The 27,976-nt window shown below is 55.8% G+C and overlaps 1 protein-coding gene across 2 annotated transcripts in view; it reads left to right on the forward strand.

Moving 5' to 3' along the window:
• Nucleotides 1-27,976, forward strand: part of SLC22A23 (solute carrier family 22 member 23) — a 148,683-nt gene that overhangs the window by 106,325 nt on the left and 14,382 nt on the right. Inside the window, exons 5-10 of one of the 2 annotated variants that reach the window (XM_082637658.1) lie at nucleotides 15,921-16,048; nucleotides 19,008-19,058; nucleotides 20,343-20,445; nucleotides 22,684-22,916; nucleotides 24,518-24,550; nucleotides 25,674-25,797. In XM_082637658.1, coding sequence (XP_082493784.1) covers nucleotides 15,921-16,048; nucleotides 19,008-19,058; nucleotides 20,343-20,445; nucleotides 22,684-22,916; nucleotides 24,518-24,550; nucleotides 25,674-25,797 — 672 coding nt within the window. The remainder of the gene's footprint in view (nucleotides 1-15,920; nucleotides 16,049-19,007; nucleotides 19,059-20,342; nucleotides 20,446-22,683; nucleotides 22,917-24,517; nucleotides 24,551-25,673; nucleotides 25,798-27,976) is intronic. The other variant, XM_082637659.1, reaches the window with a different exon arrangement.

Consider the following 27,976-nt stretch of genomic DNA (forward strand, 5'->3'; position numbering starts at 1 on the left):
CTTCCTTCCTTCCCATCCCCATTCCGTGCCAAACTCTCCCGCCGGCCCGCACCGAGTACAAGGTACTGGAGAGGAGATTTTACCCACTACACTATGTTTCTGTTATTTAGTCACTAATGAAAACCCGATTTGTGGCCAGAAGTCAGTTGTGTCTGTTTTAAGTGCTCGCCTGTAGCGGACGCGGCTATTAATTGGGCTTCCTTTCCTAAGGTGCAGGGGAGGGGAAGAAAGTGCGACCTTGCAGCTTAATAGGCTGGCCCCACCCTCACCCTGGCAGCAGACCCCCCCCCCCAGCAGAGAAATCACATGAGCCAGACTCAGGTGTCTTTTCCTCAAGAGCCGGGTTCTCACTCACAGTGTCCTCAGAGCCTCGGCAGTGGTGGGGAGGCTTCAAGGAGAGATGAGAAAAAGGCCACCTGCCAGGAAAAGCGTCCCCCGCCCGAGGCTGGAGGGCACCCGTTCCACAGGAGCCTGCGTGTTTTGGGACATCCTGCTCTTTCCTGCAGGGTCTTAAGAGGCAAAGAACGAAGTCGTTCCCCAAAGCAGGATGGAGTGGGCAGCCCGTCCTTATATCCCTAAGGAGGCTCTTCCTGGTCCTCCCCTTGCTGCGTCCAGAGCTGGGCTTTGCTTGGTTTGGAATTTCAGGACATTTCCTTATTTAACACTTGTTTGTATCGTGTTTGTGCCAGAGGCAAATGACAAGCACTGTATTAATAGTAGATCATTCAGTCTGCGCATTTCATGGCCCCATTGTAGAGATGACAAAGCTGAGGACACCCAACTGACCCTTGAGCCCGGAGTTGTGCTGTCTCCCGCTCTGCAGTCAGGAATCCCCCGACCCCACTCCTCTGGCTTCCTGGGCTCCACTGCGCCCAAGGGCAGTGGTGCTGTCTGCCGGCCCCTGGAGACACAGCCTCTTGGAGACTCACACACCTGTGAGGATAGGCAACGTTGTCTCCATCACCTCCAGGCCTTGAGGCTCAGCCCAGGCTCTGCTCCCACCTGTCCCAGGTAGGAGGAAACCTGACAGAGAGAAAAGGCAGAGAAGGGTTTCCTGGAGCAGGTCTGGGGGCCTGGCCCATGTGGGAAGGCATTAGGGGTTTTGTTTATTTTATTTTTTTTATTTTAAATTTTAAAAATATATCAAGGTTTAGTGTTAGGCAAGATAAAAATGTTCATTTATTTAAATCCATTGTAAAACATAAAAAATAATTCTTTGAAACACACAAATGCAAAAATATGACTTTATGGTGAAAAGGGCACCCAGGGTACTTTGGTAAGTGAGACGTGTGTGTGGACAGACAGATGGACAGCGTCCGCAGGCACCAGGCACCCCAGTATGGGGTAGACCTGCTCCACCCACCCGTGTACTTGTCCCTTGTGTTATTACGAAAGGCCCCTGACGCATGTCCGGCCTGCGGTAGCGCTTGCAGAGATCAGCTACTGCTCTTACTGTTACTATATCCCCGCCTTCCCAGTGTGGAAGCCTGGGTGTATCCGGGGCCAGCCGAGGGAATCGCGGTAAGAGGTGTGTCCCACCTCTGCCTGCAGTCACGAGTGGCTCCAGGGGCGTCACTGGCTTTTAAAGGCCCTTGAGGTGCCCCCTCTTTCTCGCCCCCTAATGACCACCCTTCCTCCCCTCTGCTGCGGTAGAAGATTTGTCGCAGAAGGCTCTGTGGTTTGACAGGATGAACTGGCCTCTGGGGAGGGCAGTGAGCTGCAGCGGCCAGCACGACCGGCTGTTGATGACAAAATGTTGGAAGTCACTCTCTCCTTTAAGAGCAAGTATTGATCGTATGTGCCCTGGGTGCCTGGCAGCCTGCTTGGTGCTTTGGAGCAGCCCTAAGGAGCAGGTGTGTTAACAGGGCCATAAAGCAGAGCACACGACATAAAGTCCCCAGGACGCAGGGTCAGGTCAGGAGCACAAAGGAAAGGGTGCAGGTGAGGGATCTTCTGGTCCAGGTGGAAGCTGGGAGCATCCAGACACACCAGATAAGAGGTGACACTAACCAGATACGGACACAACGCTGGCCTCCAGCACAGGAAGGGGGTGCTGGGGCAAAGACCCAGGACAGCATTCAAGCTGGAGTGACACAGAGGCCACCGCAGGGCAGCTGAACCAGAAAGGGACCCAGGGGCCTGGGTTAACCCCTGCACGGGGCCCGGGGCTGAGATCTCAGGCCCCTTCTGCACTTAGAACTGAGCCCCCGGGACGAAGCCAGGCCTCAGAGCATCAGTGATTACAGATCTCTGCGCAGCACAGGGCCTCAGCTCCAAAGCTGGCCAACTGCCCCAGGCCGTGGGTGGGAAGGATTCACCCTCAAGACATCAGCGCCTTGGAGTCTGCAGCACACCCACACGCGGCTACGTGTTCCGTTCCAAATTCCAACTGCTCCCCAAGGCTGACGGAAGAGCCAGGGGAGCTCGCTGGAACCTCAGGGTCAGAAATGAAACCTCCGCGGGGAATCGCTGGAGCTGAGACTCACGTGGAAGAGAATTCTCACCAAGGATGAGCTCACCGAGCCCAGGGGACCCATTACCAAGGGCAAAAACTATACTTCAGGGAGTTTGCATCTCAGGAATTCTGCAAAACAGACCAATCGGAAAGAGAAGTTAACTCACCTCATTTGTTATAATTAGTTACCACTTACACACACTGCATGCCGTTCTAGACACGAGGGATTCTGGAGACTGCCGTGCACGTCACCAGACCTCGCCCGCTGAGACGTACTTGATGGGCTGATGGGGGGCCCACAGCCTGTAAATCATAAGTCAGCCAATAACATGCTTTCAAATAACCAGCACTAGGAAGAAATGGAATAAAGCAGTGGGATGAAAAGGAATAAGTGGGGGTCAGGGTCTCTGAGGAAGTGACTCTTGGGCTGAGACTAAATGCCCAGCACATGGTGACAGCCAGGGCAAAAGCTGGCTCCACTTGGCTTTTTGTGGAAGAGGAAGGCGGTGGTCAGTGTGGCCAGAGCCCGAGTGGCCAGTTGGGGCGGAAGATGACCTTGGACACAGAGGTGGGTCAGACGTGGGGGGCCTTGGGCGCCAAGGTTCCTCTGAAAACACGCCAGCGGTCGAAGCGGGGCAGGGCTGTGCCCTGAGAGCCTCGCTCTGTCTGCTGTGGGAGTGGCCACAGGGCAGGGCGGGTGATGATGCTGCGCTGGCTGCGGGGGACGGTGGCGCCTGCGCTCCAGTGGGCATGGCAGTCACCTGACGGGGTCTGGTTCCAGGTCTGTTCTGCAAGTAGCCCTGGGAGGTCTTGTTTGTGGATCTGCTGGGGCACAGGTGGGTAAGAGGGCGAATGGCCTGGGCTTGGACCGGCTCCCGAAATGGGAGACTGGGGGCCTCTGAAACGTGGAACCCGCTGGGGAACAGAGCATGAAGTCCCGAGGGAAGGGTCTGCGGGGAGCTGAGGGAGGGCTTGGAGAGGGAGATGGAGGAACCGACGGGAAGAGCTCAGCTTAGCGACTTGGTTGAAAGCACGCCCGTGTTGAAATGTAGGATGTGTCATTATCCAGGGGTGGGGAGAAGACAGTTCCCAAGAGGAGGGGCCTCCCCACGCCATGGGGGCGGGGGGCACACGGGGAAGCACCAGGGTCTCGGGAGGCCGAGGGGGAGAGAGAAGGTAGGCAAGAGCCTTCATTGTGGTTTCTGGGGAGAAGGAGGGGTGAGGCAGGTGAGCAGGCTTGGGCTCTGCTAGTCTGAATCATTTCAGTGGAATCTGGGGCGTAGGGCTGTCTCAGTTTTCTGGTACCCGGCCCTGGCTGATGAGGGCAGGTGGGCGGTGGCCAGGGTGTCAGAACCCACAGAAGAGGGGGCCTGGGATGGATGGGTTTTGCATCTGAAAGGTGCTGTCCCTGGGCAAGTTGTTTGCTATCTCTAGGAATTAGCTAACTCTGGGAGGAGCAGCCCTCCCTCCCAGAAACATCAGAAAATACAGAAAACAAAAAGGCATGATTAATACACAGCTCTAGGGCAGCGACAGGGTTACAGAATGCTCTGGAATGAAGTGAGCCTAGGGCTGGAGAAGCAGCTGGGAGAGGTGGCGGCAGCAGAGGTATGAGGTGCCTGGGGACTGGAGGGGCTTGGCAGGGGCGGTAGTGAGTGCAGGCGGGGCCTGGTGATGGGGGTGTGATGTGCAGATGACTTGTGCCCCAGCAAGTGGAGCTGCCCAGGAAGTGTGAGCTACCGTCGTCCTGGGGGCTTAGGTGGAGGGATAGCTTTGGAAGCTGAGTGCTGGGATGCTGTGCTCCAGACGGCTTCTCAGAGTCAAGTTTAAGTGCCTTGTCCTGAAGCAGAAGCAGAGGGCGCCCTGGGAATATTTCCCGCCTGGACGTAAACCCCATCCCAGCTGCTGGTGTTTCCACTGACAGATGCCAGTGCCGGAAGTTAGACCCACACAGCAGGTGCACTCCAGACCCCAGGACCGGACAGAAATGCTGGCTCCTGCTTGGGCATTTGCTGTCACTTGAGAAAGGGCAGCAGAGTTTCACTGCTAACCTGGAAGGAGGTCATACTGACTGATCTTTTTTCCGGAATAAATGTAGAATTCTTCCAGGGCCACAGAAGACAAGATGCAGAATACGAGAATGATGGAGACTTCAGGAAAAGCTCTGCTTAGACACGCTGTGGGTAGCAGTAATGCCAGGATGGAGAGAGGCTGGCTGGCTGGGCTGCCCAGCTTCCAAGTGTGCCGGGCATACAACAGGAGTCGCTCGGGGGCCGAGCCTGCTCCAGGGCACGTGCTTGGAGCCAGAGGGCCTCCCGCAGCCCGGAGCCCCATGGGCACAGCCTACATTCGGGCTGTATTCGGGGGTCCAGGCGTGTGTCCAGTGAGAGCATCAGGAAAACTGCAGGGTGGGCGATCAGGAAGGTGTACACGGAAGACGTGACCTCGGCTTTCCTGGGTGGAAGTCGCTGTTGAGGAGTGAGACGGGGGAAGAGGAGGTGGAGGGGGCCACCCACATGGCATCTGCCTGTAGCGTTTGGGAGGGCACCCCGGGAAGAGGCGTTCCGGGCCATGCTGGAGATGTTCCGGCCACTCTCCCAAAATGCTGGTGCGTGCAGTCACCTGCCTTAGAGCATCACTTGTTGGTGCCGAGTACCTGTGATGGTCTGTGAGAACGAGCACCTGCACGTCTGCTTTGGACCTGGCATGTGCTGGGCACGGTCATGACACGAAGGCAGCGAGGCCTCTTCCCAGGTGGCGTCTGCCGGGTGTCGGGTGCCCAGGCCCCTGCCTGGTGGAGCAGCTCACCAGGGAGGGCAACCTCACGTGCCTCCTTCGAGGCAGGCGCACCGTCAGGCATGGCAGTTTGAACACATCTTAAAGTTTTCAGGACACGCTTTTCCCGAGATCAGCTGCAGGTTTCTATGTGCGAGGCTGCATTAACCTGATATTTTCAGATTAGGTACAAGATGGTGGTTGGTGGGATTATTCCTGGTTTTAGCTGGGGAAACCAGGACATCAAAAAGCTGCACCAAAGACACTCACAAGTGTGGCGAGTCATTAAAAACTGGTTTCTGAACGTCAGTGGTTCTCAGAGCGTGGCCACTGGGCCAGCGTCACCACCACCACCTGGGAACTGTTAGCAACGCCAGTGCTCAGACCCCACCCCAGGCTGACCGAGCCACAGTGTCTGCGGGTCGCTTAAGAAGCCCTCCGGGGGTGCTGATGATGGCTCAAATCCCAGAACGCTGCTGTACACCAGGCTGCCCAGTGAGAAGGAAAAGCCAGGTATCTGCTTATGGGATATGGGACCTGGTCCACTTCCAGTAAAGTGAAAGATGTTGTCAAGAGTGAAAGGAGATGCGGGTTGGCTGGGGTGACACACCCTTCTTAAAGAAGCGGTTCTTGGTTCTGCAAGGACGTGAAACAGTTGCCGTCCTTGAGGGTCTGTGAGGTGCCACACGGGACCTAGCTGCCCAGTCCAGATCCACCGTGAGTCATCTCAGGCGGCAGAAGTCATAGGCATTCCTGGAACTAACAGACGAAGACAAAAAACCCTCAGTACTGAATCCAGTGACTTCTGTCTGCACCGTGAGAACATAAACCCACGTGCGTGTGCGTCTGGGAGTCTTCAGCTGTGGCCCGTGATGGAAGTTGCTGGGAGGGAAAGGTCCCACCTTGCTTACCTGTCCTAGAACCTGTGTGTCCCTCACCCCTGCAGGGAGCCTGGGTGCGGTTTTCCTTCACACTCCCCAGACTTCCAGCCAAGTCCCTGGGTAGGACAGGGTCTCACCTGAGACTCACCTGATGTGTGTGTTGCGTGAACTGCCTCGAAGTTTCAAAACGTGTGAAGATGCTGAATTATTAACCGAGTGCTGTTGGCGGTCAGCGTGATCGTGGGAAACGTTCGGGAGAACGAGAAGAAGAATATGAACGCTGTGGGAATAATGAGGAAGAGAAAGATCAAGCTGCGCTGGTAACATTGGAGAATAAGCAACAGTGTCCATTCCTCAAATGGAAGATAAACCTTGAAACCCAGGATGTTCGAGCGGGCTGACCTCGGGACTCACTGGTAGAGGAGAAACAATTAAAACCCTCGGGAAAAAGCTATGTGCTAAAAGCGATCTTAATTTTTAAAAATTTCAAGAAACAAGCCATTGTATTGGGTTGGCCAAAAAGTTCGTTCGGTTTTTTTCTAAGATGTTATGGAAAAACCCAAATGAACTTTTTGGCCAAGCCAATAAAACATTTAAAGGGCCTCGTGTTAGATAAATATCCAGAAAAAAAAACTACTAACAATTCCAATAGATAAGCGCGCCTAAATATTACTTGGCTCTTTTAAATAGCATCAGAAATATTCTGGCCAAAATAAGACTAATTTTTAACGTTTCTTGAGGGTTTGCTCTGAGTCAGACCCTCTGGAGGAGGTTCCATGGCGCATGGAGAAATCAAGGCACAGAGATTGGTACCAGCACTGGTCCGAGGTCAAAGCCGGTAGGTAGGCCACTCCAGAGCCAGCATGAGGATATGAGTATGTACATGCGTCCCCGCGGCTGCCGGCCTTTTTCTCTTGCCTATACACTTGAGGGACAAAACACCTTCCTCCATCAAAAACAGTTTTGTTTCAATAGGGGGTCAAAATAACACTATGCAAACAGGCAAAACAAGGGCCTCGGGGCGCCCCGCACACCAGGAGGGAGACTGGAATCAGTTACACCATCACCAAAGGTTAAGCCTCACAGGACGATGTTTTCCTTCCAGGAAGCGGAAGAATTGAGAAGTGAGTGATAAAAGGCATGTAGCCTCTGGGAGCTTGAATGAATCTGCAGTCATTATTTGTACAGGTTATCAGATAGTTCATTTGGGAGAGGGTTTCAGGAAACTTAGAGCAAAAAAAATTTTTTTAGCCAAATCCTGTTTGTCTACAAATTATCTAGATGGGGGAAAACGAGGTAATACTGACAAAGGCAAACAGACATAAAAATGATAGCCCGTATGTCAGTCATAAGCATAGGATGAGCAATTAAAAGTGAGATCAGGGCTTCCCTGGTGGCGCAGTGGTTGAGAGTCCGCCTGCCGATGCAGGGGACGCGGGTTCGTGCCCCGGTCCGGGAAGATTCCACGTGCCACAGAGCGGCTGGGCCGGTGAGCCATGGCCGCTGAGCCTGCGCGTCCGGAGCCTGTGCTCCGCAACGGGAGAGGCCACAACAGTGAGAGGCCCGTGTACCGCAAAAAAAAAAAAAAGTGAGATCAAAATGTTCTCTAAATTGGCGCTTGAGGGATTTGCTCATGGTGTGGAATTTTCAGGAGCCCTCAGGCCAGAGGCAACCCCATTTTTGCCTTATGAGTGGGCAGAGATTATGTAAAATACTAGGAATCCCTGCAGTCAACTAAATGTTTCCAAGTAGATGTGGAGAGAGGCGCTACCACAGGGTCTGGCCTCCGCTCTGAAGGCCAGCATCACTGACCCCAGAGCCACACCGTGGTCCACGCGGACCCCGTGCCTGGCACGTGTTCCAATGTTCCATCCCACTCCCCTGCCCACCCCTAGGAGGCTGGGGGTCGCTTAAGGCCAGCTTGAGGATCTCTGAGCCTCGAGACCAGGCAGGGTTCAGGCCGCGTGCGTGCGAGCCTGTGTGTTCAAGTGTGCGTGCGCGTGTGCGTGCGCTGGGAGCAGTGAGGTCGAGCTGTTGGCCGCTGGCAGAAATGGGGGAAATGGCCCTCTGGTGACAGGCAGGTGTCCAGTGAGAGCTGCCAAGTGTTTGCCCGGCTGGCAGCTGGCAAAAGTCCATGTGGACGGATAGAGAGAGAGGGGCCAGGTTCCAGAGCCGGGTCTGAGGTCAGGGCAGAACCAGCAGGGGCCCCCCGATGGTGAGTGGCATTTGTGGCCTCAGTTATCATCCTGTCAGGACGAGACTGCAGCCAGGTAGGGGGGAGGCTGGGCCAACGGGGATGGTCTGTGGAGCCCCCTGTAACCGGTTGCTGATTCAGAGGTGATGACAAAATTCCAATTGGAAGCAGAACCACACAAAGCTTCGGTTCCTTCTGCCCACTTACCTCCTCGAATTGTTTTTCAACATCTTATGTTATTTTTATCATTTGCAAAAATGCCAATTAATTCCCCTACCGTATTATGTTTTAAATGCCCTGTGTGCCCTACGCTGTCTTCAGCCTGATCATTGTGCACGTGGATAAGTTAGTAAAAGAAGCAGAAGGAAGAGAGTCGAAGGAGAGAGAAAGTGGAAAAAACCAAGCCAGATGAATTCCAAGCGTTCCCGTTTCTAGTGGGAACTGAGGAACATTTTAACTTGATCTCAGCCGTTACACACTGCTGTACGTTCCGAGTTGCTTGGCCTTTAAAAGGCAGCTCCACTCGTCCTGGCACCGCCTAGAGCAGCATTAGGGTATTGATTCAAGTGCACTTGTTGCGTGAGCAGCATCCTTTTTAACTTTCAGAAGGGGTCACAGTTACCATCAGCCCCTTGAAATAAACTAGGGAGAGAATGTTGGAGCTGGGGGGAGGCCTTGGTGTGACTCCACACACCCCACTCCCACCCCATGCTACAGATGGGGAAACAAGCCCGGAGGTTTAGGTGACTTGCCCAAGGTCACGAAACTGGTCTATAAACCGGCCTCCTGATACAGTCCCTCCACAATTTTGCTGTAGTGGAAGAACTCTAGAGCTTAGGCATGTATCGTTTTGAAAAACAAGAGGTGCAGTGTTCCAGATTTATGTGACAGATAAGCTAGTGCAGTGGCCATTTAATTATGAAAGTATTCCTTGTTCTACCAAGATTTACAGGAAGAGTTGATTTGCCTTAGGAAGACTTTAGGGTTTAACCATCCTAAGAGCCAAATTTTCTTTAATTTCATACTTGTCCCTTCTCCCTAATTTACTAAATTTAACTCAAGTCATGAACTTGGCTTTTTTAAAGAGCTAATTCATATCCATTTGCTCTACCCTGAACTGAAACTACTTACCTTTTTTTTTTAACACCAAACAAAACTAAAGTTTAAAAAGAAAATTCGACTGAAAGCTTATCTTCCAGAACCAAGTGTATATTTTTGTAAGAGCTTTGAATCAGAAACTGAGGATATTCCCCCAACTGGTGTTTAATTCAATTCTAGTCTCTGAATTTTTTCATTTTGAAAATCCTTATGGAATGTCCTAAGTTTGATACTTGGTAACACCCCAAAGCATTAACAGCTAGAATCACCTCTGTAACTCAAAGCACCCTTAGAACAACTGCCTAAGACTCTTTCCACACACACGTTCAGGGAAACGTCATCTCTGCAAAGCCTTTCATGGCTGTGCTCCTCGAACTTCACTTACGTGCTTCCCTCTGTGTTTTCTAACCTGTTTGATAGAAGCCCCTCCCTGTCAGGCATTTACTAATTTACATGTTTTCCCCCCGGCGGGCTGCTCATGTTCAGTACACATTTATCCCACGCGTACTGTGATGTCATCACCAGTACGAGAGCATACCTGTCGACAGGTGTGTCACCCAAAACTAACTACATCAGAAACACAGACAAAACAACTTGAGGGTAAAATTAATTTCAAAGAGCGTTAGCAGTTAGCCTTACTTCCTGTCCATATTTTCTTTGTGAGTAAATGTTCCAGTTCGGTGATTTGAAGAGAGACATACTTTGACTGTAGAGCATTGCCAAGCGCGGGTGTTGCATGGGTTAGCTGGCAGGCAGCCTGCGTGGAATCGTCGTCTGAGTCAGGTCCTGCAGTGGGGTAGAAGGAATACTTGCTTTTATTGTTAAATGTTAAGGAAAGAATACCAACTTCATAGTATTATGAAAGGATCACAGTATCGCATTTTAATTTCTGATTCTTCGGAGAGACCATACAATGCAGGTAAAACAGATCCAGGAATGCAGGTCAGACGCACTTGAGACAGAGCCAGGTAACAGAAGAGGCAGGAAGGAAGACAAAGATGGGAAAGCAGATGAGAAGCAACACATGACTATTAAATCATAAAGCGTCGAGGTCTGAAAAGCATGTGGTGAATCAGAGGCCTCAAGAGGGGAAGCCGGCAGGGTCCTCCTGTTGGAATGGCTTCTTCTGCTCAGCTTGGAGGAACAACCCAAGGGCATCGATCAGAAAACAGGGAAAGGACTTCCCTGGTGGCACAGTGGTGAGAAATCCGCCTGCCGATGCAGGGGACACGAGTTCGAGCCCTGGTCCGGGAAGATCCCACATGCCGCGGAGCAACTAAGCCCATGTGCCACAACTACTGAGCCTGTGCTCTAGAGCCCGCAAGCCACAACTACTGAGCCCACATGCCACAACTACTGAGCCCGTGCGCCTAGAGTCCATGCTCCGCAGCAAGAGAAGCCACCGCAATGAGAAGCCCGTGCACCACAACAAAGAGTAGCCCCCGCTCGCTGCAACTAGAGAAAGACCGCACACAGCAAAGACCCAACGCAGCCAAAAATAATTATTTTAAAGAAAGGTTCTTCCTTTAAAGAAAAAAAAAGGAAACAGGGAAAGCTTTCTCTCTTGATACAGTAACATCATTTACATTGGTACCATTGAAAAAGTAGTTCCACGTAAATAAATTTTCCATATAATTCTTTAAGAATCGATACTTTATTGTAGCTGTTTAGGGTGGGCATCTTTCTAAAATATTTTTTCCTGCTTTTTAAGTAGTGCTGTAAGCCTGAAGTGGGAAAAGTGACGCTGCTCTAGAGATTCAAAGGCCAGGTCCCAGACCTATGAATCAGTGCCACCGGGGAAAGGCTAAGTGCAAATCAGAGACCCCCTCGGGCTTCAAGTTCAGATGTGTGACTCTGCCTTCTTCTGTGAGTGATTCAAGGGTTTTCATCATGTCAGCAGACACGCGTGTGCTGCAGAAGTGTGATCCTGCAGCAGGGTCTGTGGTGTGGGGCGCAGTCTGGTGCCCCCGGGCAAGGTCGGGAAGCCCGTGCCTTCCCAGTTGGGGGTTTCCTGCTGCCCCCGCCCAGCCTCTCTGCCCCTCACCGCCTCCCTGACCCCCATCGCCGCCTGGGGGTTCTCCTCTGAAGAAAGCCTGGGTTTGCAGTGCGTCCTCTGTAACCTCCCTGGCGCTCAGTCAAAGCCTCTTCCTTAAATTTCTGGTTCTTGGCTTTCGTGGAATAAGTGAGGCCACGGGGTTCATGGCCCGTAGATCCAGGCGGAGTTTGGATGTTCTCGGGATGCACTGGGAAACGAGGTGGCCCAGGTAGGACTGACCTGCGTTGGTGTCCCCAGTGCACAGGTAGGATGTGAGCGTGGCTTCCTCCCAGGATCTTGGGGTGGACACCACCGTGCACACCCCTGGGGTGACGGTCTCCGGACCACCCCGGGGGCAGTTGTGTGCCCATGTGGAAGGGAGGGGATTCCGGAGAGCGTAGCTGGCATTTTCCACTGAAGGTGGGGGCAGTGTGGCAGCAGAGGGAGCACTTGAGATGAGGGGGCGCCAGTGGCTGGAAGGGTGCGCACCCACAGGGCAGGGGTCAGCTCGGGCGGGGAGGGCACTGCAGGGGCGCCAGGACTGGGGCAGGAGGGCGGCGGAGGGGGGCGGAGTTCTCTGGAATAGTTTAGTTTTTAAGTAGAGAATGGGTTTATCTGTGATTTGCTTAATTAAAAATTAACTTCGTGGCTGAAGTCTTTAAGCACAGCTTCCTCACCTGTGACTCATGCCTGCTGCCGGGAAGATGTGGCAGGTGACAAGGGCAAGGCAGGGGTGGCACCGTCCACCTGCAGCCCCGCCACCACCCGTGGGGATGCTGACGTGTCCACCGGATGCTCACACTTCTGCAAGGAAGTGTCTGCATCTCAGGGGAGCGATGCCCGAGGCTGACGCTCATACCCAGTAGGTCCCGTTCTGCCTCAGGGAGTTCAGGTCTTTTCCCAAGTGAGTTAAATGAAGAGGTTTTAGATTTCAGAATCTTCTGGATTCTGGAATTGTGAATGAGGGATCCTGGACCTTCTAACCATCCTGAGTGTATTTCGGAGGCCTCAGGACCACGTGCCTTGGGGCGAGAGGTCCATCAACCTGTGACCATCCTCAGGGAGGGGATGGGACTTCTGCCCAGGGCTCTGCGTTTGCCCTTCCTGGGCCCCTCGCTTCCCTCCAGGGGCTTAGGACTTGAACTGGACGAGAAGAGACTTTTGGTTTTGCCCACATCCTCCCGCAGGAGCCCTGGAGCCACTGAACCCCTGGCTTGGACGGATCACAGCCTGAAAGTCTCCCGAGTTCAAGTCCAGCTCTGCCCCTTTAATAGCTGCATAATCCGGGCAACGTACTTGAACCTGCTGTGCCTCCGTTTTCCCATCTGTGGAAGAGGGGTGATAACAGTTCTGCCACACAGTGCGCTTGAGAGGACCAGATACTTCCAGCTTTCAAACACTCCTGTCTCTCCACCCACTCCGGGGACCACTGCCTGTCCCCGTAGCCATCGTCCCTTCTGGCAGCAACGGCAAAGCTCCCTCCTAGAGGTGCCGCTGTGGCTTTTATGCACATTACTGTGTTCGCAGAGGTCATCCTCAAGGTCGCTTTTTCTTAGTATCCACACGTGAGGGTCCACCAGCAGACGTGGGCTCCAGCTGCCTACCGTGCTCCTTTATTTTTGTTGAAAATGTTGGGTATTTCTGAGGCTCAGCTACACTCCTGCCAGATCCTGGGCCACTGGCCAGTTTTTTAGTTTTCATGGTGTTACTACATTATGTGCCTGTCAGCAGACATTTCGTTAAATTCCTGTAATGTGGCCACACTGCACATTATCCAAGCTAGAACCGCCATCTCTGGGCTTTCTCACAGGCTGACAGTTCAGTGAGTTCTTTATGACTTTGCAGCAGGTTTAAATACCCAGAGGGCACCGTGGTATCTGGAAGGGCTGAGGAGGTGGCGCTGGAACGGTATCTCCCAAACCCCAGTCATGGGAGCGAAGTCTCCGCACGTGGGGTTGGTTTCTTTGCTGCATCCCCCAGGGTTAAGGATGTGGGGTCCTGAGTCAGACTGCCTGGGGTCAAATCCAGCTCTGCATTTCACCGCCCTGGAATCTGGAACACATCCTTGAGTGCTTTGCCTGAGTTTCCCCATCTGTGAGGTGGGGATAATGTTACTACAACATAATGAGCTGGAAAGACGTAAATTCATGGGAAATGTGTAGAAGGGTGAGTGTAGGCCAGGCAGGCGTGGAGGAAGCGGCCTGCAATGCTGTCCGCCACCAGAGACGGGACGTGTGGCTAGCAGAGCCCTCCTGGTCCCTGTGCCCAGGTCCCCGGGGAGAGCCCTGCTTCTTTACTCGGGTTCATTCCGGTCCGAGGGCTGCCCCTCCGTAACCTCAGGTCCTCCCCGCCCGGGGCCCTGCCTCTCTCCTCTCCTCCTCCTTCCTCCTCTTGGATCCAGGATTCTGGTTGTACCAGTTTGCAGTAACACAGACTGTGTTTTCTCAAAATGACTAAATAAAATTAAAAGTCAATGAAACAAGATTGCAACCCCGCCACTACCCCCCTCTCAAAACCGGTATGTTTGGAAATGTTATGTATATATATGAGATATGTCTGTCTGTCTAACTGGCTATCATAGGTAAGGAAAAATCCTGATAGAAATCAAAATATTTATAATCAAATCACAGCAAGAACTACTTACCAAAACGTGTGAAATGTTGCTAAAGTGATACTTAGGTGAAATTTTGAAGTCTGAAATGCATATATTAGAAAAGAAGAATTAAAGTAATGATCTATGTGTCTGTCTTAAGAAATGAGAAAGTGACACTAAACCCAAATAAATCAGAAAGATGGATGGAGATAACGTAGGTGAGAGCTATAGGGGTGGGCATTTGTGTTAGGTTATTTCATTATAAAGAAAAGATCTGATAAAATATGGCAAGATGTTAATATCTATATAATATTGATGTCTGTTATGTTATATTCTGAGTGTTTCTGTTTGCTTGAATTATATTCAAAATTAATTTGTAAAAACTAGAGGCTAGTAAAGCAAACATTAACTTTAAAAACTTTAAAAAAAAAATCAGTGCTTACAGTTTGAAACCTGTGTTTTATCAGCTTTCCAATATGGGCTCCTGGGCGAAAAGACATGAGACTTTCTGAGCCCGTCTTACTGCTCCGGCCGCACCTCACCAGGGTGGGCCCCCAGCTCACCTGCACCTTTGTGCAGCCACGTGGGATGGTGGCTTTTTGACTCTTGGTGACAACCCAGGTCTCCCAGCGTAGATGAACACTCTGATCAGACCATCCCTGTACCACTGAAGTCAGCTGTTTCTATAAAATACATAATGAACATTTAGAAACTTGATTTTTTGTTCAAACAGGTAAGGGAGTGACAGCCGTTACATCATTAGTGATGTGACTCTGAAATAAAAATTTACCACTGATAGCTTTTGCAGCTTCTGGCTTACTTCGATTAGAGGCTCCCCAGAGCTGGTAGGGCAGGTGTTGGGTAGTAGCAAAGATGACTTCTTATCAGCATCAGTCATGATTCCTTGACACTCTGTTACTGACATGAAACACAGGGACGCCTGGAGCGCTGGGCCCACAGAGGCTATGCTGTCATCCCCAACCTTGACTTCCAGCTTTTGCTTCTCCCACTCAGGGGTGCCACCTGCTTCAAAATCAAGTCCTGAGGGAACACAGCCTCCATCCCTGGGCATGTGGCAGTGGCTGGTTTCTCAAGAGACCTTGTGACCTGCAAAGTCTCAAATAGTCACTATTTGGACTTTTACAGAAAAAGCACGCTGACCCCCTGCTCCAGACAGGCACACGGTTCTCCTTGACGGACTTGCAAATCTCGTTATAAACGTAAAATTACAAAAAATGCGTTGATAAGACACTAGTTTGGTTTTGTTTTTTTTCCTGATGGGACTCCTCACCAGATTTCATCCTAAACACGAACAAACCAGCAAGGAGTCGGTTGCTAATTACACTTGAAAACCATCACCCACCTCAGGGAGGCGTTCTGGGCAGTTAGCAGCAAGACAAAAATAATTCTACAGTTGAGCCCTGGGAAAGTCAGCCTCCAAATGTTCAAAACGGAAAGTGCCTGTCAGGTTGCTAGGATGGGGGGCATTTTTTTTAAACTTAAAATCATTCTATGAACATTTGTTTTTTGAGACAAAATATCACAAAAGCAGCCCTTCAATGAATTGCTGGAACGTGCTTTAGTAATCCAGCATTCTGGTGAAAAGTATACACAGATTTCTTGACCTAGCTGGGAGTATACTGCTCCTTTCTGCCTCATTTTAAAAATTGCAACTTCTACACTTTCTAAGAGAAAACCAGAAACATCCAGGGCCACGGTCTTCTCTCGTCTGCTTGGGCCAGGAGAGGGTCTTGAGCACCCGCTAGCCTCCACCACTCACAGACGGATACCCAGTCCGACCCGGCTGGGCGTTCCCAGCCCCCGACAGAGCTGCGTCTTCACGCCTCACCCGATGGGAAGACCCTCACCCGCTGCCTGTCTCTTTGCAGGATCTTCCCAGAGTCCCTGCGGTGGCTCCTGGCCACCCACCAGTTTGCGTCGGCAAAGAAGCTGATCCTGCGCTTCACACAGAAGAACCGCATGAACCCCGAGAGCGACATCAAAGGCGTGATGCCTGGTGAGCCTGTGTTCCCTTCAAACCCACAGCCCCGCCAGACTTGGGGGACCCGCCGCCCATCCCGCCGGGACCGGGGGTCACCCCACATCACCCCTGGTGCCTTCGTTGCCCAGCCAGCTGTCCAGCTTCCTGTGACGGTCGGTCCTCAGCCAGACCAGGAACATGGCCAAGTCCAAATCCACAGGGAGGCATGACCTTGCGTGCCCCTGCTCCTCGGGGGAACCTTGAGGGCTGAACCGTGCCTGGCACACAGCCTTGCCTGCCTGCGGTTTGGTGCCGGCAGTCCTGGCCGGGGGGCGCTGGCCTTCGCTGCCCCCCTCTCCCAAGCAGGACCTTCAGAGAGCTGCTGTGTTGTCTGTATCTGTCAGGACCTATTGGTTGGGCCTCTGAGGAAGCGGAAAAGTTCAAATCCATAGAATTGCTGTTTATCAGGACCATCAGCATGAGCTAGATCAGATCCATGAGAGCACCCGGAGGGTGTTAAAATCCAGACTCCTGGGCCCCTCCCGGCACCCAGAGATTCTGATCCAGTAGATCTTGGAAGGAACCCCGAACATTGTGTGTTTAATAAGCACTAGAAGTGATTTATTGTGACCTGCAAAGTCTAAAATATTGACTATTTGGACTTTTACAGGAAAAGCAAGCTTCTAATATCAATATTAGAAGTGTATTGATATTAACTTAAATCTTTCCACAGCATTTCTGTGCAAGGTACTGTAATTATCCCTATTTGCAGATGAGGAAACTGAGGCACAGAGAGGTTGAGTATTTTGCCAGAGGTCACACAGCTAGTGAGTAGTAGCGCTGGACTTGAGCCCAGGAAGCCCAGCAGGAGCAGCTTCCCTGTGCTGCTTCCGAGAGAGAGGGTGATGGACGTGCTGGCGTGGCGGGCGGTGGGGGTGAGGGGTGAGGGGTGAGTGGACCTCACTCCTTTCAGGCCACGTTTGCTCCTTTTGGAGTGTCTGGCTCTTGTCCCCAAACTTGTCCAGGCCCATCCATTAGCAGGTCAGCGCTCTTAAGTCAAAGTGCCTTGTTTCTGGCATTTCCCTAATTAAATCACCACACTCCACTTCTTTCAGGTTAAAATACTGTCTGAGAGAAGCTTGTTTTCTCCATCCTGATTACGCTGATTCATTTCCCTCCTGTTTTAAGAAAGTGGTATCCTCGCTTAGGAGCTGGGCTGGTGCTGGTCTCTGTGCTGGGGGGCAGGCAGCAGCACACGTGACCCCCCCTGACTGGGGGCTGGGGTGGCATGTGCTCGCGCCCCGGGGCACGCGGCTCTCACTCGCCTCTGGGTCTCTGCTCCCTCGCTGTCAGGCGCACGGTGACGGTGACGTGATGGCACCAGGGCAAACCTGGAGGAAGGCGGGTGTCTGTTTCCTCGAAAGTGGCCCCTTGCACCTCCCTAGGCTGGACCGGTTTGCCTGCTTGTATGCTGCGTCCCAGCGTCTTATCTAGGCCACCGACCAGCATCCCGTCCCCGAGTCCCCAACCCAGGCTCTCACCCGCCCCGCCTCGGGGGCTGAGATGCCATGCAGGCGTTGGACCCTCGTGGGAACCTTTACATACGGAAAGGGGCCCCAGGAGGCTGAGGGCTGGAGGCACGGCTTCCCTGCTCCCGGCATTCCCTCCACATGGAAGGAGCCCCTGAGAAAGACTGAACCGGCTCCCCTTTTTCTCCTTGGACGTGAGCCAGGTGCAGAGAGGGGCTCCCCGGCATCAGGCCCTCTCCGGGCAGCCTGACCGCAGGGAAGCAGCCGAGTCCGGCATCACCAGGTCAGGCAGCGAGTCGGTGGGGTACGAGGCCCCCATCAGGCCCACAGGGGCTTTACCCAAGCCCTTCTCAGTAACCGAGCGGGGATCCCGCCCCACGTGCCTCACTCCGTCCTGTCCGTCCGTCCTGAACCCGAGGTGAGAAGCGGGTCCCTGTATCGGGCCACCTCAGGGTCCCCAGCGTCAGGTGACTTGCACCAGTCACACCCCAGCAGGAGATGAAGCCAAGGCGGCCCCAGGCAGCCGAGCCCAGCGCCCTGCCTCTGACCCTCCGCGCCTACTTCCTGCTCCTGCAAGAGGCCTCGGGCCTCCGCATTGAGAGGGAATTTCTGGGGTCAGCAGGTGTCCCCGCAGGCCCAGGAAGGAGTCTCCGCAGTGGGTGGGGAGAGGCCAGGACGGTCTGGGTCGGCCGGAGCCTGGGGCCAGGAAGGCCTCATGGCTTCTTGCGTGTCTGTGGTGGTGTCGAGAGGCTGGGGATGCATGTAACAGAGACAACATAGCAACAGCCCCCGAGAGGTTAGTGTAATTCCACTTAGAATAATGCAGTTACCTCTGTAGACAGTCAGCTTGGGCTTCAGAGTTTAAAGCTTTAAAAAAAGAAAAAAGGTCATAATTACAGTTACTACAGCTTCTTAACATCTATTTCATACACTAGAAAGTATCAGGAATTAAGTTTTAGCTGCATTACAAAAAAAAAAATTTTAACCTATATAGCCATGCGAATGGACGTTTAGTTTTTCTTCCTGGAAGATTTCCATGGTGGGCAAGTGTGGCTATGATAGATAGGTTCCTGACCAGTTTCACAACAGTGAAGATACTCAGATCGTTGGATCAACGCTACGTGTTAACCATGTTTTCGTGCTCTTTAAAAGTTTTCTAGTGTTCTGACCATAGGGAAAGTATGTCTGTAAATCAAATGAGCCTGTTTTCACAGAGATAATAAAGGCCAGGAGGATGTCAGGAGCTGAGCGTCCAGCCGTTCTGGCTGGCGCACGGGCCTCCAGCTCTGTGCCTGAATATTGACACGGAAGAAAGTTCTGGAAACTGAGGGAGCATGGTATCCCTCGGACGTAGGACAGGTGTCCCCTTCTCCCTCTGTGCCCCAGCTGGTGACACTGATCCAAACACTTTTTTAAATTAAAAACTCCTAAACCGTTATGGTTAAGCAACCTGTTTCTCCTTCCAGCTGTAACTAGTGAGGTTGGTGACCCTCTCGCCATTGGATGGCAGGAAAGAGGTAGGACGTCCAGGGGTGAGAGTGCCCCTGAGAAGTACAGGGAGGGGGACACACCTCAGAGACCCCGCCGAGGGGGCTGCAGCTCCTGGGCCCCTCTTGAGGCAACCCCACTTCCTCCGGGCCTTCCCACCCCACTGCGTGCTCTATTTCTAGTAAACTTGTTTTGGATTCCTCTTAGGTTTATAGTAAAGTTACAGAGAGAGCACAGAATTTTGAGAAACCCCGTCAGTCTCCCTGTTGTAACGTCTCACATCCCCTGCACCTGTTACGACTGGGAAACTGCCATCGGTGCACTGCTGTCGGCCCAGCTGCAGCCTGGACCGCACGTCACCCCCAGTGACCCTGCCGTAGGATCCCACCCAGGCTGCGTGCGCTCACCTCCCCGCCGCCTGTGGTCGGTGCGCCGTCAGCCTTTCTTTGCGTCCCCTGACCTCGGCAGTCTTGATTGGTTAAGTCTCCTTTTTCTTCTCTGGCCCCTGAGAAAGGGGTCCCCGCCCCCGAGGGCACGCCCGGCCAGGGGAGCAGGGACAGACTCGGAGGCTGAATGTGCGGCATTTCTGCTCACAGATGCCGGGAGATGGGGAGGCTGGGGCGTTTCCTCGTTGGATCTTCCCTGTTGAACCGTCAGCCCCAGGATAGCGGCAAACCCCTCGACCTTGCTGATGTGGGCCTGGCGTCTGCTCAGATCTGGTCTGGGCCCCCCGAGAAGCTAGGTCTCGTGACCAAGCTGTAGTTGGTCATGTCACCTGAGCCGAGACGCCGTCTGTCTGGCTCAGTGCACATATGTGCACGGGCCACGCCTCTGTGCACACGTATGCACACGTGTTCATTCAGTCACTCATTTCTCCTCCTAATATGCGGGCCATGCAGGGGCAGGTGCAGAGGAAGCAGCCTCAGCCTGTTTGGCCCACGGAGTTGGTTTGGGGACCAGAGCAGTGCGTGGGTCTCCTGGTCCCTGAGCAGAGGGATCAGACTCTGTAAGGAAGAGGACCCCTGCCCAAGCCCGACCAGGGCCTCCGCGCCCGCCAGCGGCCTCCGCAGCCCTTCCAAGCAGACGGAGCCCACGCGTGGCTGCTTTGTGTGTCCTGGCGCCTCCCTGTGAGCCCCGTGGGCAGTGACACCTGCCAAGTCAGTGTCTCTGTGGCGAGTTTTCTACCCTGAGAGCCAGGCCCTGCCCCTGCCTTAAAGAGAAACACTCTCCTTCTCCTGACCCCCGAATCTGCGCATCGGGCCGTCGGGGGGCTGCCTGGCCGAGCGTGGCTCACGTGTCCCCCCTCCCTGCAGAGCTGGAGAAGGAGCTTTCCCGGAGGCCCAAGAAGGTCTGCATCGTGAAAGTGGTGGGAACCCGGAACCTGTGGAAGAACATCGTGGTGCTGTGCGTGAACTCGTGAGTCACGGGCGCGGGTGGGCTCGGGCCTGGGGCGGGGGAGAGGCGCCAGGGCCGGGGTGAGCCTGAGCAGCCCCGTCAGAGCTTCTGAACAGCTGTCTGAAGGGCTACGGGTGCCGGCAGACGCGGACCCCCAGCCTCAGGGCAGCCAGACATCTCCCCCTGCATGCCACTCGGGCCGCACAGATGTGTCCCAGGGGGACGGGGCTGCCGGAGAGCAGGCTCACGTCCAGGGACGTCCTAGGAGCAGGGCTGTCCGGCCATGTGCCTCCGGGATGCACCTCCCCCCGAGGCACAGTGGCGGGGGGCTTGGGGGCGACGGGACCCCCACGTGTGGGCCTCCAGGCACCATCACGGGCGAGGGGGCCAGGCTGCTGAGTGTCCTCGCTCCCTGCGTGGAGCCAGCGCCTGCAGAGGCCCTGACCCCAGGGCCGCCGCGGGTGGTGATGGGCCAGCCCGGCCCCGGGTATGACCTCCACACGTGGCCAGAGGCCCTCCCACCTTGCGGACCACATCCAGCCTGGCGCCGCAGGTTTGGACCTGCACCCCCGTGGCTCACAGCGTTTCCTGCCAGCGCTGTCCCGGGTTCAGTGTGCACTGGCAGGCCTGTGCTGCCGACTCACGGCCCAGTAGCCCTGCCCTTCCCTGCTGCCCGGGTGGGGCCTCGTTCAGGGTCACAGGTCATCTAGGCGGTAGGGGATTAGAGGTCACTGGGGGAGGGGAGCTTGCACCCTTCCGTGCACAGTCTCAGGACGGCTGCCGTCGGTAGAGAGCGAGGCCCGGGGGGGCCTCTGGCCCCACGTCCCACAGCTGCTCCTGTCAAAGCAGCTTCATTGAACCAGCTCTCAGGATTGGGGTTCCAGGTTAAATAACTTGGGGGAGGGAGGATACAAAACACCCCAGCACCAAAGCAGTGGAAGAGCCCGGATCTGACGGACACCTCGTCCTGCAGCCGAGCAGCCGAGGCCCAGGCAGGGGAAGGGCCAGCCGCGCCGCACGCCTGGTCGGGGCCGAGCCCTCAGGCCTGTCTCTGCAGAGTCGGCTCCAGCCTGGCCACCTGCTGCCCAGTTTCAGGCAGACGCCGGCTGGGCCAGTGGGACCGTTTACAGTGGGGTCATTTCTCCAACCTTTATTTTGGAAAAAACACAAATGGTGACATAGACAAGATGGGGAGTTTCCACCTTAATGATTCTTGTTTTGGGGGAGGGCGAGCCAGTCTCTCCGGCTTTGTTGTGGTCGGAGGACGTCCTTCCACCAGAACAACAAGGTGGGAGACCCGCCCTGAGACCAGGAGCCCCGCCCAACTCACCCCTGTTAGGCCGTCCAGTGTGGCCTGGGGAAGCCGGGTCTGCCTGTCCCCAAGGGGAAAAGCATGGGTTTGGCAGAGGGCGGCTCCCTCCTGCAGGGCCGGGTCTGTAGTTGACCTTGATGCGTCCTCAAGTTCTGCTGAAAGCATGGAGGGAGGCTGGGAGAGAAGCGTTTCAGCTCAGGGAAGGATGCAGGCGCTCGCAGCCCTGCTCCCACGGGGCACGTCCACCGGGGCCTCAGAGCCCTGCTGCCCCGTGCTCCCAGGGGACACGACACATCTTTATTCCTGTTCCCAGAGTGGACATCCGCCTGAGCGGCTGAGACACACGTTTCTCTGCGGGTTTTTGTGACCCTGTGGGGCAGGAGGGGGCTGAACCCAGGGCAGGGCGGGGAAACGGTAAATTAAGCGTTGAACGGCCTCCCAGACCAGATGTCCTCACCGGCCTGACCCTTCCTGCCCCTCCAGGCCACGTGAGCCGCGAGTAGCAGCGAGGGCGGGGAGGGGCCAGTTCTCGGGGCGGGTCCCCAAGCTTCTAGAACCCCGGGAGAGGCAGAGGTGTAGACGGGCGGTGCGTGCTAGAGGCTGTGCTCACCTGCTGCACTGTCCGCCTGTCGACCTGCCTGGAAAGTGGGTCTGATGGGCCCCCTCGGTGCCCACGATGCGGGCTCAAACGCAGGGACCCTGGGGGTGCCTGCCTCACACCTGGATGCCATGAGAAAGACGGCGTTTGAGCAGAGGGTCTCCCTGCTTGTACGCCCACACCCTCCGTAAGGCCACGGCAGGGAGGTGACCACGCACATCCCCTCCCTGATGTCCTCTCTGACGTGCGTTCCCCGCCACCTTCCGAGTGGCTGCTCTGCCCCTGGACGCGACGCAGTGTGTCCCGCCCCCGCTGGAAGGTGGTGGCCCCAGGCACTGTGTCCCCGCAGGCTGACCGGCTTCGGGATCCACCACTGCTTCGCGCGCAGCATGATGGGCCACGAGGTGAAGGTGCCACTGCTCGAGAACTTCTACGCCGACTACTACACGGCGGCCGGCATCGCCCTGGCGTCCTGCCTGGCCATGTGCCCGGTGGTGCGGCTCCTGGGGCGCCGGGGAGGCCTGCTGCTCTTCATGATCCTCACGGCCCTGGCCTCGCTCCTGCAGCTCGGGCTGCTCAACCGTGAGTGGGCCCGGGCCCCGGGCGGGCGGTGGGCAGGGCCTGGCATGCTGGAGGGACCCTCCAGAGCCCTGGGTGGATGGGCAGCCCGAGGTGTCCCCCCAGAATCGACGGCTGCAGGGGGCTACTTTGGGAAAGACGAGCTTTCACTGCAACATGTGCGTGGGGTCCCCCCTCCTCCCATCCGACCCCACGGCTTCCCGCTGCCCCCGGGCTCCCTGGTAGCCGGGGCCCTCACAGTCCTGGTGGGCATGATGACCCCACTGGGGGCCACGCTCTCCCGCTGTGATCCATCACGTGAGAAGGAACGAAGGACTTTTTCCTCATGTGAGATCAAGGGTGAGATAAATACATTTTGACACCCTTGCACTGGGACACTGCTTTTCAGTACGTGTTTCCAAGTTCATCAGCTGCTCTTGGGGCCAGAGAGTTTCTCAGTAAACGTTAAAAGTAATTTAAAGAAGAGCTATAGCCGGTCCGTGTCGTCCACCCAACTCTGTGAGGCAAGCGCAGTGCAGCTCCAGGTGAAAAAAAGCCCTCGCCCGCCACGGGGACGAGCCGCAGGTATCTGACCGCCTGGGGCGAGGCGGGAGTGAGCCGGGCAGCCAAGCCTTCTCGCCCAGGACCGTCCCCCCACAGTGGACTCAGGCGCCGCGGGGACCACATGACTCTGATGGCTGCCCTCCCCCCTGAGCTGTCAGAGCTCGATCAGCGCTGCTGGGAAAGTCAGAAGCTTGCAGTAGTGTTTCAGGTCTGCGTGATGTCCAGGTGGGGAGGGAGTATCCAGAACAGAAGGAAGAGAGAGAGAAAACCGAGGACTTTCTCAGCCTTGTTGTGCAAACTGGAGTCTAGAATAGCCAGTGTCAGACTCAGGGGCAGTTTTCTGACTTGGGCACGTTCACGTGCGTTCCGCATCTTGCTGGGAGACTGGTCTCATTCTCAGCTGTGACCACATGGGGTCTGTGCCCTGGTGGGGCCGCCCAACCTGCCCTTCGGGGAGTCTTCTGCAGCTCCCGCCAGCTGGGCGGACACGCAGGGGCCCGGCAGCCCCGGCTCTCACAGCCGCCCTTCTTAGTCCCTGAGCAGGGATGCCCAGGAGACCAGGCACCGTGGGGACCAGGCTGGGAGGGCATAGCGATGCTGTCTGCCGGGTCTGCCCACAGCACTTGGTGCCCCGAGCACAGACCAGCAGTGACTTGAGTAACTTTGGACAGGGCGAGATTCCCCCCTTTGGCTTGAGGGCGGGTGCTGCGCGAGGGCCCCTGCTCTCAGGAGCTGGCGTCCTCCCCAGGTTACGAGGCCAGAGGGGCCCAGCCCTCCCGAACAGAAGGAGCTCCACTTGGTCAAATGCCAGCCCTGATTCCCTGGACCCTCCCCCACGTCTGCGCCACGTCCCTCCTGCTCTCTGGCCCCTGGATGCATCAGCTGGGCTCCCCGAGTGGGCCTGGCGGGCTGGCTGCAAGGCCACCCCTGCTGGTCCCAGAGGGGGTGTGCTTAGAAAGCAGTCACGTGGAAGCCCGCGGTGGTGACTTCTGTCCGACCTGCTCTCTTTCTCCCCTCCCTGCCCGCCTTCCTCCTCGTCTGCCGCCGATTTTGCGGTCCAGTGATCGGAAAATACAGCCAGCATCCAGACTCAGGTGAGCCGAACGCGCGTGCGGCACCGCTGTCTTCTTTATTACAGCTGCAAGGCACTCTCACAAAGACTCACAGACCTGTGGTTTCCCTTTCCCCTCTCTCCCCTCCCCGTTGCACCCCAAGAGTTGCAGCTGAAGTTGGCCGTAGGTTGGACACTACACGCATCCACTTGTCCTCTCCGCCCCTCGCGCCTCTACAAAGTCGGGCTGCCCCCCGCCCCCTTTGTGCCCGGCTTGCACGCTGCCCTCGCCCCTGCCCCTGGCACCAGTGGCCAGCACAGCCCAGCAGCCTCCACTGTGATACAGGGCCTTGGGGACAGGCCTGGGCTGGGCCACACGGCCCTGGGGGCCCTGGGGGCCTGGCTGACCACGCCACCAGGGGAAGCAGCCGCCCCCGCCTGTGAGCGACACAAGCCTGCTGCTCTCGGCCTCTGGGACGGCATAGCCGCTGCCCCACACGCGACACTGCTGCGTACACGTGCCTGGCCTGACCGAGCCCATGCCGCCAGGGCTCCCAGTGCAGCCTTGTGGGGAACTGGGCTGCGCCCCGAATGTGGAACCCCAGCAGCTTGCTGTGCCTGCCTAGCGCCACCTGGGTGTGAGGTCAGACCCGGTGCCACTGGCAAGATGCTCAAGTTGGCCCAGCTCGCTCCCTCCAGGCCCATAAGTTCTCCTCTTGGGGTTGAGTTCACGTTCCCCTCAGTCAAGCCTGGGCTGCCCTGTCCCTTGTATTGGACTGGTCGGGCCTGAAGCCAGGATGGCCAGGCTCTCTGGAACCAGAGACCTTTCTCTGGAGCTGAGCCGGAAGGCTGGACAGGAGGGCGTTGCCATAGCGTCGGGGAGACCACCAGCCTCCCTCCCTGCCGGCCGCTCTAGGCTACGGCGTCCGGCAGAGTCAGCCTGAGCCCCACGTTTTAGACCCACAGGGACTCCCGGGGGACCCGACAAAGGCTCCTGCCAGAAGGGCTCTGACCTCCCACCCCGGGACATGCTGCTGCATCTCCCGGGTCTGCACCTCAAACCGGGCAGAGGGGAGGAGGGAAGACCCTTCGTCGGCCCCAGGCCGCCCTCCGCCCCTCTCCCCGGCTCCCTCCGCCCCCCTCACCACCCACTGGTTCTCCCCCAGGAATGAGCGACAGTGTCAAAGACAAGTTCTCCATCGCCTTCTCCATCGTGGGCATGTTCGCGTCCCATGCAGTGGGGAGCCTCAGCGTGTTCTTCTGTGCAGAGATCACTCCCACAGTAATAAGGTGCGTGGCGGGCGCTCGTGCAGGGGCGTGTTTCTTCTGAGGACACGGGGGGCGGGGCTTCCCGTCTGGCAGGGCTCCCAGTGAATGAACCACCGGCTCCGCTCCAGCCTCCGGACGAGCTGCAGCCCGTGCTGGGCGTCAGCTCCCAGACTGCTGTCCCGCCCTGACCCCCAGGGAACCCAGAGTCAGGTGAGGGCTGGACCCTGGGTCCCGTCCAGGCAGCTGGAGGGACGGGGAGCGTTGGGGGCACAAGCAGCACGGCAGGGCCTGGAAAAGGAGTGGAGTGGGGAGGCCACTGAATTTACGCCTGTGCTCCAGCCCAGACGCCGTCCACTCTCCTAGGAGGACTCAGGAAACAGTCTGTTTCACATACAAAGCAGAGTAGAAAGGGCCTTGGTTTTCTACTGGCCTGAGAGGCCAATGTCTCAAGTCCAAAGAAGGGCCTCGGAGAGAAAGCCCAGCAAGTTACATCACTGATTTGTTTGACAAATATTTGTTAAGAAGCCGCCGTGTGTCCGGCAGAGGCCGAGTGTGCAGCCCGGCCCCCAGGAGTCCGTGATGGGTCTGTTTACTGAAAGGCGGGGTGACCTGCACTCAGCTGCCTTTGCTTTCCTGGTGAGGGGGGGTCTGCTCCGTCTGGCACCGTCCCGGGGAGTGGTACGCGGGCGGGCACACCCTCAGGTGCTGTCGAGGTTACAGCAACACGGAAGGGTTTCCTTCTGTAAAAGGCATCACCTCCCCGCCGTGACGCTGTCTTCCCGGTAGCAACTGTTGTGACTTTCGGTCAAGCTCCTGAACTTGGTGTGGGAACGTCATTAGCTTGCCCAGCGCACACGCTCTATTAAAGTGTAATTGGGAGTGTGGCAGTTAACCGGCTGTGGGATACCGCCCAGAAGCCAGCATGACGGCACCCTTCCATCCTCCCTTTCCCACGTGGGCGACAAGCAGGGGCCAGTCCCATTCAGGCAGGACGCCCAGGACTGACCATCTGGCCCCTGGTGCCGGGCTCTGGGAGGAGGCCCACGTCTGCAGGCGTCACACTGACGCAGCATCTTCACTGGCCTCGCTCTGATTCATCCTCCTGGATTCTTACATACACACGCCAAGCCTAAAGGCTGCCCCATACCCAGGGAATAAAATGCCAGGGAATTGTGCATTTAAGAAAAAGCAAGCAAATGCAAGTAATTCACCCTGGTTCAACCCTCTGCTTAACCTGACATGGGAAGTGAGCCTGGAGCTTATTTCATGCGGGACGTTGCAAAGCGCCCCAGGCGGACAGCAGCCCCTCGGTGTCTTTCTTTACCGGGCTAATGTCCTTCCTTTACCAAGGAGCCCAGCAAGGAGGACTGTTTCAGGAGACCAGAAGTCGAGGTCAGAGCTTTGCGTGGTTGTGTCTCTCTCTGGGGGTGGCCACCCTCCCCTCCAGCAGTTGGCAGACCTCGTTAATCATCATTAGATTTTGCTGAAAAGAGCTGAACAAGCTACACGGAAGGAAATGCAGTATCCTTTTCCTCTCTGAGGCAAACCTGCAAGGATTATTTTGGGGATAGAAAATGTTCTCGGGGTCAGCTTGCCAGGATGACAAACTAGAAAACACGTTCACTTGACCCTAGGTGATGCGTTTATAGTTGCAGAGGAAGGAGGTGAGGTCCGGGGGGTCTCCTGGTGGGGACAGGTGGTTCTCTGGTGTGGCCAGTGAGTCACTCTCCCTGCTGGACACCCCTCGTCCCGGCCCTTCCTTGCATGTCCACCCAGGGACAGTCCCACGGAGTCGCTGGGAGGAAATGGACTTCCTGCCCTCCCCCGACTTCTCACGGGTGAGCCAGGAGGAGCTGGGAGGGCCGCTCAGGTCTGTGAGCTTCACGTGGCCTAGTGCAAAACTAGCCTTTTCTACAACACGGTGTTATAAACACACCTTCTGAACAAGAACAGCAGCGAAGGTTAGGGGTTGGCTACCGAGGAGCAAAGAGGAGGGTAAGAACTCCTTTGCACAGAGCCCGGGGGACGTTGGCTGTCCACGCATGACAGCTGTCCGGCACGCCCACCCAGACGCTGACGGCGCCCTCCCCGTGGCCTGCAGCTACAGCAGGTGCTTCTCGGCATCCTCCCCTTGGGCCTTGGCGGTGCAGGGGCAGCCGGTGGCTTTGGTGTGGCAGGCCCAGTGTCACCTGGAAGCTGC

The sequence above is a fragment of the Mesoplodon mirus genome (genome assembly GCF_964341445.2).
Source record: "Mesoplodon mirus genome assembly, chromosome: 12".
Classification (NCBI taxonomy): Eukaryota; Metazoa; Chordata; class Mammalia; order Artiodactyla; family Ziphiidae; genus Mesoplodon; species Mesoplodon mirus.